Raw genomic sequence first — 11283 nt, 5'->3', positions numbered from 1 at the left:
CAAAGCAATAGCAAACAATTTGAAATGAAAATAACTGATACTAATATCTAATGTGCAATAAAGTGAGTGAACGCCATGTTTTTTTTGGCTTTGATGTGTTGTGTTGTTGCTGTTATTTTGAAAAAACTGGAAAAAATCTGCCAGAAAAGCAATTGTGAGTATCTGTTCGCACAGCATTAAAAGTAATATTATATTTTTCATGTGCAAGTAGGATAAAAACTTCGTTCTGCTGGTAGTAGTGCACGCCTAATCTAAGGGAGTAAACGTAGTGACGTCATTGTTGAGCGCCTCTGCTGGCCTTCGAAATGGGCTTGACTCCTGAGCCTTGATTACTTCAATTGTCCCCTCCGAATATCAACTTTTTAATAAAGAAACTCCTGTTCGCGATGACATTTGGAGGTATGTGTGCAGGTCGAGACGAAGCACGGGCGTTTATTAGAGGCTCCCCGCGCGCTGCCATCGTAGTTATGAGCTGATGTGAGTCGAGCAGGGCTGGAGTCAGTTCATTTAGCTTTAGCCGTGGGGCTAACTAGCCTGAACCTCTGGGCTGATGCACAGTGATAAATTATAGCGATAGGCGAGTGGCCTCGTATAAATTTAGCTACCATTTAAACTCGTCGGCTACGCTTGGTGTTGCACTGCGAAGTGTCACACTGTCACTTCTTTCTCCTTAAAAGTAGGAATTCTAGTAGCTAGCTAACTTTAGCTAAGTCAGCTAACGGTAAACAAATTTCCCTGGAGTGTAGCGATAACAGGAAGAAAACTCTTGACTTATTACAGCATTAGTTGAATAGATGTTTCTAGATGAAAATACACATTGTTTCCCGTATAGTTATGCTGAAAGAAGTCTGGATTCTGGACTTTGATTGATTGATTTATTTTTAAATATAAGCTTTTTCAAATTAAATGTGTGCTAAATTAGCAAATGTGCCTTTTAGGAGCTGTCCAAAAAATCTGTCAGCATGTTTTAATCTCTTTAGAATGGGGTTGTGTTTGTATAGTAAACAAGCTGATATACATTGCAACAGTTATATTTCCAACCTTAATACTACTCAAGTAGACATGGAACAGCTTGAATGTTTACTGGAGGGGGGCAGGGAGTGTGTGAATTGGATGTATTGCACTTAATTGCAGTGGTGTTATTGTATTAAAATATGACTGTAAAAAGTAGTTAATATAAAACAAATGCTAAATTTTTGAAAATGGGGCAGTAAATTACATTTTGTCAGTTATAAGATGTTTATAGTTTTATATACAGCTGTCTGTGTGTAATAAACAGTAATGAGCATTCATGTATTAGTACTATGTATGTACTGTTAATATATATATCAAGCAGCTTAAGGGTTTGTTTTCCCAGTCAAATGGTTTATTTTTCCTTCTACAGATAGACATGATCAGAGATGATTAACAAAATTCTGCTCGTAGATCAACATAGCTGTACCTTTCAAAGTGGACTAATTTTTGCCCATTTCTAGCTCCATATTTTCTTTTACGATTCTACTACAGTAACTTTGAATAATTCAAAGTTATGCTAACTGAACTTGTCAAACAGAGATAAGAGCAGAAAAATCTGTTTGAAATCAAGAGTTTTGAGTAGTCTGAAGCCTGAGATTTTTTTGCTTGTACTCAAACTGATCCTATTCTTTGGAGCAAGCTGCCTGCTCACCTGAGATCAAGTACAATTATGCATACATTCAAAAACAGGCTCAAAAACCTTTTATTCAGACATTGTTTTATCATATTTTGCCATTTTCACTTCCTGAATGCATTGCAAACCTATACTGGGATTTTATTTATTTATTTTTTGTCTTCTGTGTTAAGCACATTGAGTTTGCATATAATAAATGTGCTATATAAATAAAATTGCCATTGCCACAGCAAATACCCTAACCTGGTTGTGTTTAATATGCGCATTGTGACTTTACTAGTATATATGAATGACCAAAAAAAGGAAACCATAAGAGGTTTGCTTTAGTGCTTTCTTTCTGTGGTTGAGGGTAAACTAACACAACTTGTGGCCGACCATAAAGCCTACAAATCAAAGTTTTAAGCACTGATGCAATGAGACAGTATTATGTGTCTTATTTTATTGTATTTTTCTTTTCAGGTGGTTTGGTAGATGAGGTGAACCAGGTGATTTCAGAACTGGTTCCTGTGCGGGCTGACTGGCTTGCAAGTTTCAGTTCCTGTGCAGTACAATAAAGCTACTGGCTTTGTCTGAGGATAGCAATGAAACCAGCTCAGGAGCGTAATCAGGAGTGCCTGCCTCCTAAGAAAAGGGATCTCCCAATAAGTAACAGCAGCAGTGGAGCTGGAGGGACAGTGGGAGGTGGGGTTCCAGTTGGAGGGGCTAACAGCGGAGCTGGCAGTGCTGCTGGTGGTATTGCAGAAGAGGAAGTGGTTTCCATCCAGAATTGTGGATCCAGCAGTGAAACTCAGGGAGGGACCCCCTCTGGAGAGTGGCTGCGAGCTCAGCCAGGGCTTCATTATGGAGTGGATAATTCTGACAGCATACCAGCAGTGCCCGTTGACCAGTACAGTATGCTCTACAAAGTGGCCCTTCCATCTGCTACCTACTCACCTACCAGTTTACACCCAGTGTTAAGCCACATTTCTCCAGCCTATACTGTACACTCTCCCCTCCTGCAGCATCATCCTGGCATTCCCTATCCCCCTCTTGGTTATGCACAGATCCCTCATTCTTCTCTCCAGTTTGTCAGTTCCCCTTATGCAGCAGTACCTTACGCGCTCCCCCCTGGTTTTGTCCCAGGATCATTAATCTCTCCCTCAGGGACCATCCCGCAGCCCCATGCTGTGTCCCACCTTGTTCCCTACCCATCTGTCATACAAGAAGGTGTTGTTTCTCCACCTCCTCAGGCACAGGTGGCTGCTCATACCTTTGCCAAAGTTGCAGCTTCCAGTGGTGTCTCACTGATGCTGCCCTCAGAGCAAGCTGCCCAGCAGCACCTTGGTACTGTTGGAGTCCTGCCTGCAACAGAGCTTAGCTCCCGAGGGATGCCCGTCTTCTGCCACCCTCAGGGAGCAAGGGGTGCCACTGCTGTCAGAGACTGCCACAGTTCCCAGCAGGAGAATGAATTGGAGGTGAATGGAGGGGACAAAGAGCAGGGAGCCAGAGAGGTTGTACCAGACTCGGTCTACACTGCCAGAAATGCACGTCTACCACAGGTTGCATCCAGCTCAGCATCACAGGAGCACAGCCAAGACAAAGTCCTGCAGAACCGAAGACTGGAAGAGAGAAGTTCTCCTGGTCAGCGCAGCACTCCGGACAGTGACCTGGAGGTGAGACACACTGATGGCTTTCCAATGTACCTCTAACAGTGAAATGGTGATTTAATGCCTCTTTACAAGTTAAGGCACAAAGAATAAACCAAAGTTAACAGTTAAATAAGAAGAGCCAGGAGTGATATAAGACGGTGTATGACATTGTTCCATGTTACTTAAGTTTTGTGTTTTACATGTACACTGAAGGGAAGCACAAGTGTCACCTGATGCAAAGAAAATCACACATTTGAACATGGCAAGCAGAGCATGACCAATAGAGAACACTTTTGAAGAAGGGTCTAGAAATGATGTCCATGCAGATCAAACCATTTTACAGCCTTTCTGTAAAAGAAGTCAGAGGAAGCTCTAGGATGTCTGTCTTTTCTGACATCAGTTAAAAAAAATAATTTTGTGGTCGTTGTCTGGCCTGAAATCTCTTGTTGGAGAGGTTGAAGATTTAGGAACTCAATAATTAAAAGCCACTCATATTTTACACGTTTGGTTTCTTCAGGCTGCTGTGAGGAAGCATACCAAAAGCCATTTTTAAATTGTTCTGTGAAATTAAAAGTTGTTCAAATAACTACTCATTTGTTTATTCAACTCTCAGGTGCAGCAGGTGGTTGGGCGTTTGGTTTCCTCTAACCAAAGTGTTATCGGAGCACGGAAAGAAGTCTCCTTTGCTCCCTTGAACCTCTCTCAGGGTGGCCACAGAGCCAGAGATGTCCACGGAGAGAGTCCAGGTGTAATTTCCAGCCGAACGGCGTATGCGGCGCAGAACGCAAGTTACAGTGATCACAGAGTCACCGCCCTCCAGCAGCAAGCAGGACAGCCGGGCCACGCTGTCATGCTTGCCAATGGGCAACCGGTACTTATTCCCTTGGAGTGTCATCCGCATCAGCAACCACAGCAACACTACCCGGGACAGGCTAATGATGCCTCAGCCAGCCATGCCTCTACCACCATGGCCTCCCCTAGCCCAAGCTTTAAAGCCTCTGATTCTTCAGCCAGAGTGTGCCTCTCCGAAAGGGTGGAGCCAATCACAGCTCAGCAGCAGCCTCTCCCGCAGCCTCCAGTCCAGCTTACAGCAGATGCGACTCAGGCCTTAACTTCAAGCCTTGCTCCCGCACCGGCTCCTTGCAACCCATCGCACTTCATGAAGGGGGCAATTATTCAGCTGGCTACTGGGGAGCTGAAGCGTGTGGAGGACCTGCAGACTCAGGATTTTGTACGTAGCGCCGAAGTGAGCGGAGGGCTTAAAATCGACTCCAGCTTGGTGATGGACATCCGCGCCAGCCAGCAGAGACCCGGTCTGGTGTCACTTCATTTTACTGTGGGGGAGCAGCAGAGCAAAGTGACCATCGATGTGCCCCCGGAGCACCCTTTCTTTGTCTTTGGCCAGGGATGGTCATCTTGCAGCCCCGAACGCACGGCCCAGCTCTACGGCTTGGCCTGCCATCATCTACAAGTTGGTGACATGTGTGTGTCCATCACCCTGCAGCAGCAGCCACCGCTTCCTCCACAACAACAGAAGCAACCACAGCACCATCATTCACAAACGCAACAACAACAAAACCTGTCCAGGACTATAAGCAAAGCCAATGCTACATCAGGACCTGGTCACCAGCTAATGGGGCCTCCAGCCCCTCAGCAGTCACGGCCGCCATCTCATTTCAGGTTGGACCGCATTCACAGAGAAAGACAGAAGGATGGAGAGAAAGATTTGGCCGATAAAGAGGAAGCCACACAGCTGGGGGCTGTAGGCCGCACTGAGTCGCCCATCAGACCAAGTAGGACCTCAGGAGAGCATCCAAGGAGCCAGAGCAGTTACCACTTGCACACAGAAGGCTCTGCTTTTGCAGAGGCAGGGATGGGAGCAATGCAGGCTGCACTAGGTGCCTCACAGAGGCGCTGGTCCTCGCCTGGCCTCCGAAGATACAGTATGAAGGGAGACGAAGGGCCACGCCCTCAGATAATCAGCTCCAGCCACACAAGGCCTTCTTTCATCCCACAGGAGGTCAAACTGTCCATTGAGGGGCGCTCTAATGCAGGGAAGTAGCATCACATTTGGTAGCAACTATAGATGAGACTGCCACAAGTAAGAATGAGTCTGACAAGGAGAGAAAGAGGAAAAAAAGAGTGTGAATGTACCCTCAGAATGTTTGAGATTTTGCACACCTAAAATATACAAAAAAAATGACCAGATCTTTGTCTGTCTGGTGAGAAGTTTGATTTTGTTCGAATGCCACTCAGCCAAAAGATGCAGACCTTTCGGTCTCCAGCCAGCTGAGTTCATGGGAGGGGGGGGGGGGGCATGAAAAGTGGAGTAGAAAGTATGTAGCTGAAGAAATGCCTACCATAGAGTCCTTATACGCTGCATTTCTCTTCCTCCCTCCCTCCTCCGTCTCCACTTCCTCTTAACCATACTTGGAGGTTTCCATTGCATTCAAAACACTCTAGTTTCCTTTTTGACCAGACCGTCTCTTCAGAAGAACACAGACTACAGAAAAAGAATACATGTGTATCGCAGTGAAACTACCAACTCTGCAGGTCGTGATCTATTAGAAAGATCACCGCCAGGGATCTTTAATCTGCTTCACTGCTAAGATCCTATTTCTATGAAAAGCACCCCCCCCCCCCCCCCCAAAAAAAAAAAAAAAATAGAGTAGAGTTGCTGATATCAGCAGCTCCTTTGGTGATGTTGGCACTGTTGATGCTGTCAGTGTATGTTACATTATTCTTCTCCTGCAGGAGTCTGAAACTTCTGCTGTCAGCAGAGATACTCTCTCCCCTCTCTCATTTCTGCAAAGATCTCGTCTCAGGCCAAGTGTGGTATGTCCCACTTGTCTTACACTGAAATAGTGATAAATCAATCAGCTTGTTTGTTCAGCAATCAATTTCTCCTTCTCCAAAAGCCATTCACCATCATGCTCTCAGATTTAGGTTGATGGCTCCAACGTAGATTTACAGAAATAATAAGTGATGTCACGCATTCCACTATTAACTTTCCCCCATGTAGGGAATCATTTTACTTCTCTCTTCACTTCCTCATCACCCAAACTGGTCGAGACAGATGGCCACGCCCCTCAGCTGGGTTTTGTCAGGCTTCTTCTCACTACTGTCACCAAGTCCTTGCTCATAGGAATTTGTTGCACGACCTTTTACATTAGTTAAATGATTTAATTTCCCTTCCAAAGTCATGGCCTCCTCTCCTCAGTTTACCTCAGAGCTTTCACAACCAGACTGGGGAATTTAGTTTTCTCTTGTGAACTTTGTAATTAAGGAGGAGGCACCGGCTGGTCATCACTAAAGCCACCTGTGGGAATGCGCCAGCAAGGTGTTTCCCTTTTTACTTTGCTGGCTGCACTGCCACCTACAGCCCAGGAGCCCGGAGTTGGAGGGTGTAGTAGTTTTTTCTGTATATGAGTGGAGCCGTGATGTTCTAAACTTGACTTGCTCAGTAACCAGATTAAAGCAATAGTTATTTTTATGCTATGTGGCTTTACTGATCCGTATTGCCCTCTCCCAGGAACTTCTTGTGGGGCGTGGTAAATCTCGATAAATGTGCAGTGTGAGATCTCACCCTCTCATCCCTTGACTCCCAAAGGCGATGCACTCTTTTTAGTGCTCATTTTCATTAATTTAGCAATCCTGCACAAACAAAGCCTTTGGATATTTTCTCAAGAAGTCATTGTCCGAACCTGGATTTCTCACTTCACTGATGTTTTTTTAATTTTTTTAATGGATTTACTGAAGTGCACATCCAAGAGATGCCCGGCTCTAATGAAATCACAATCATCATCAACTTTTTTTTTAACCTTTAAAGTGTACGTTTTGCATTGATACTAGGGTGTCCTTTATCCAGTGGTTCCTAAGATTGTCTTGTGTTGCACATAGCAGATGTCACATTTATTTCATACTGACCTTTAAATAGGAATCACAGTACAGTAGTTTATTTTTTTAATGAAGGGAATAGGTTTAAAGTATCGTTGTTGGGGTTTTGTGGCGAGAGGAAAAAAAAAACTGACTTGCGTTTCTAAATCTGTTTACAAATTAGCCGACATAAATGCTGCAGTTTCTTCCTTTGTCTTTCTTACAGGAGAAAAAAAAAGAATCCAAAAAGAGTGTAATTAAAAATAAGTGCAATTAGACCATACATAAAATCGTAATCAGACGACATTCCTCATTCAGACATTCCCATCAGAAAGTACTTCTTTTGCCATAGATATCTGGACTTACCTTTGGCAAGTTACTTAGGAATATTTCATGTATCTTTTAATTCGACGTGTTCAGACAGCAGCATCAGTTGTGTGGTTGTTATTGTCATGTCTGGCTGAAGTGTCTGTGCTGTTATGGACTAGTTTGTTTGTGAGGTCCAGACACTGTTGTGTGTTTCCCTTATATCCTCGTGATTCACTGAACTTCTATCAGCAGATAGAAGGGGTCATGAGATTGAGCCTGAGCAGTTTTAAAGGATGGGTTCACATTTTTCTTTCTCTCATGCACACATATTACTTATTCCTCCTATCCATTCTTGCTTGTATAAAGATTCCCTCAAAGCTACAGCGGTCTTTCAATGCAGTGTTGTGTAACAGTAATATTGAGCTTCAGGAGTCATATGGCAAAGTCGCACATTAAAATCACTTTTAGAAGTTTAAAATGTAACAGTCGTGCCATATCTATAAAAATAATAATTTAGTTTATTGCGTGTGCAGTTTCTTTCCGAAAAGTATTAACAATTGTAGGGATGTGGAAAACAAAACCTGTAACTATAACTGTTAGACAGTTATTTGATATTATCAAGTGTGTATTAATAATATGTCAGTATTTCTTTTCTTTCTTTAAAAAAAAAAAAAAGGTTATCCTAACACCCGCATATCATGCTTGTTGGAGATACACATTATGATTTGTGAAAGTCAGACTCCTGAAGACGTCAAGTTGTGGAGAAGGACCGAAAGAGTGAGACTGTGGGTACACGCAGTAGAGATGAGCTTCTTCTAAAGAGTGCTGGGGCTCAGCCTTTAGAGACAGGGTGAGGAGTTTGGTTTTTTAGAAAGGGCACAGAGTAGAGCTGCTACTCATCGACGCTGAAAGGACGAAGTTCAGGTTGTTCGGACATGTGGTCAAGATGTCTCCTGCATTCTTGGTAAGGTCCAGGTGTGTCCTACTCGGAAAACCCTTACTGTCCTTCCAGAAGAGCTGGCCAGGGAGAGCCAAGTCTGGATGTCTCTGTTTTGCCTGCTGCCCTCACATCCCACTTAAGTGTCAGTGTAGGCCTGAAATGAATCTTTTTACAGCCGGTGTGGACAGGAGGAAAGATTTCAACTAATAACTCTGTCAGACTTGATATGGACAGGTTAGTCAAACTAGCAAACATGTGAACCCAGACTTTTTTTTTTCTTTTTTTTTTTATATCTGATCATCTGATTGGAGTTTTTCATCCTGTAAGCAATATACACAATACCTGAAAACATTTCACGTAGTCTTCTCTATGCAGTAACCTCAGTATTGTACCCTTCATTGTCTTAAGTACGGCTCTCTGAAGCAGCGGGGCAGGTCGGCGGATGCAGTCGTTTTACGCTAATTTTTGCTTTAAATGACTCTTCTAATAGGAATCTAAGCAGTGTTTTGCTTTACCACTTTGTATTTTATGCTCAGTGATTCTCATCGATGTTTATTGTCCTGCGACGCCACACACTTTGCCAAATAGCAATGCATTCGTCCTGCGTTACCATGGCACGATTGCTGCTTCAGCATTATGTGTAAGGTCAGAATTCAATTGACGACATTTAAATGGTGCGAGCAGTGCCACCTGTGACTTTTCTTTTCCCCCTCTGCTTTTGGGAAGTATCCACTCAAATAAAGATGTCTAATGATCCACATCACTGATCGTCTGTTGCTGTAAGTAATTGCACTAAATGTCCTCCATTACAGTGTTTGAAATCTGTTGGTAGTTTGAAGAGTTTCAAAATGTAAAGCACACAAAAAAATCACGGAGAAATCACAGGTTGTGCGTTTCTGTAGATAGCTGTATTTTTTGTATAGATAGCTTCGATGATGCTTGTCGTTAATGCCTTAAATTCTGCTTTGTACAATGTGTGAAATTTAAACGATGCTCCAGGTAGGCTCAGCGTCCCCGTTTCAGGTTGAATAAGAGTGAATCAGAAATGACAAACATTCATATTTAGATGTCTCAAAGGTTGACTGTGGGCTTTCTTTGGGACATGAACGTTTTGGTTTGGTTTAATTTTTCTTTTTAAACTCATTTCCTATTCCGTTTTTAGTTTTTAATAGATTCTTTAGGCTCATATTTAACATTTAGATCCTTTATCATTTTTTTCCCAATATGTGGGAATGGAAAGGAGGCTTTTCTCTGCACTTTTTTTGTACACAAGACAGCAAAAGGAGGGCAATCTATTAATTCCTCACATGCATAGACAGATGCACAGTTGTTTTTATTGTTGTTGCACAGAATTTGTAGGGTTTTTTTTCTTTCCTCCTTAGGAATTAATGGGTGGTGTTTGGTGTTTTGTGCTCTGACAGTCTGAACAGCAGAGGCGGGTTTGGATAAGTGAGAAAGGCTGCATAAAGCCAAAACTTTTCTATCGGTGGTAATGTGACTATTTTTTTTTCTTCAATGTTTTGTGGCGTTGCTTGATGGGATTTCTATGTGAACTACTTCCTGTTGATCCAGTATTGAACTGCAAAGGTGAATTTAGGACGGTTTTGGTGTCGCTGATGTCGAATTAAATCAGGAGAAATGAGAACGGTTAAAAGTTTTAAAAAGTCTGTGTATTTTCAGATATGACTTTGTACTATTTTTTTTTCCTTCTGCACACGGTGACACTGCTTTTTATGTGACGCATAACTAAAAACAAAACAAAAAACAGCATCTTTTTTAAATGCCTAAATCTGCAAAATATATGCAATTATGTAAATGTAACATTCAATCCTCAAGTATAATCCAGGTTGTATGAACTTTGTATAGTGAGTTTTAATATCGTATGGCCGTACCAATATGTATTGATCTTAATCAGAAGCCTTAGAGTTGTCGACCCAAAGTGCTCCCTTAGAATACCCTACACCTACCTGACTTTAACAAAGCATTACTATCTCTATTTTGTTGCGTTTTTATTTGTATCCTTTTTGAATAAAATAGATTTGTACTGTATATTTGTACCTCTCTGTGAACTACTTAGAGCGGTTTTTGGTTTGTTTTTTTTTTGTTTTGATTTGTTTTGCTGTTTTAATTCTATGTACTTTAAGGACACAAAGATATTGTATTTTTATTGTTACAGCTAACTTGGAGACATTGCATTTATCATGTTTGTTAAGTAAACACAATATAATATATATATATATATAAATATATATACAAATATAAATATAAACAATTATCCAACTTGTGTGCTGTGATTCTTAGTCCTGTTGTGCATTTATTATTTTAGAGAAACTGGTGGCTTCAGTTTCTTTATTGTAGCTTCTATACACCTACAATAGTATATAAAAGATCTTCTCAGAGGATTATATATATATATATACATATATATATATACATATATAGTCCTTTTGGTGAAACAATGCTTTTAATTATAGTTGTGGTCAGAGGTTTACACGCACTCATCCCATCATGGCCATGAATGTTATGGTAACTCGTGACTTTTTTTTTTTTTTAAACTGTTCTTTTTTCAGAGCATACAGCTTTCATGACCAGCTGTAAGAAGTGGGTGCACACTGGTTCTACACAAGCTACACCCACTTTAGAGGGCGGTTATATTATCTACTTCATGTTTTGCTGCTTGTGAATAACCCATTTTACAAGTTGATTGTCACATCTTGACCTGTAATGTATAGCTGGTAAATATAGTAGTATACAATAAGAGCTGCCGAACAAAAGCGCTCATGTCACATTGTTACACAGTATTAGCTTAGTTTTATATGCGTCATAAGCCAAATTATATTAAAATGTACTTAAAGTAATTTACTTTAAGTAAATGGAAACAT

At 41.7% G+C, this 11283-nt stretch overlaps 1 protein-coding gene across 1 annotated transcript; it reads left to right on the top strand.

Annotated features, from left to right (window-relative positions):
• The first annotated feature begins 291 nt into the window (after positions 1-291).
• atxn1l (ataxin 1-like) lies at positions 292-10524 on the top strand. Its single transcript, XM_063475778.1, has 3 exons — positions 292-399; positions 2108-3300; positions 3890-10524. Exons 2-3 carry the CDS (start codon positions 2230-2232, stop codon positions 5336-5338), a joined length of 2520 nt encoding a protein of 839 aa, XP_063331848.1. The 5' UTR covers positions 292-399; positions 2108-2229; the 3' UTR covers positions 5339-10524.
• The last annotated feature ends 759 nt before the right edge of the window (positions 10525-11283 follow it).

The sequence above is a fragment of the Pelmatolapia mariae genome, linkage group LG1 (assembly GCF_036321145.2).
Source record: "Pelmatolapia mariae isolate MD_Pm_ZW linkage group LG1, Pm_UMD_F_2, whole genome shotgun sequence".
NCBI lineage: Eukaryota > Metazoa > Chordata > Actinopteri > Cichliformes > Cichlidae > Pelmatolapia > Pelmatolapia mariae.
The sequence above is the reverse complement of the archived record's forward strand: the minus strand, read 5'-3'. Positions and strand labels throughout refer to the sequence as shown.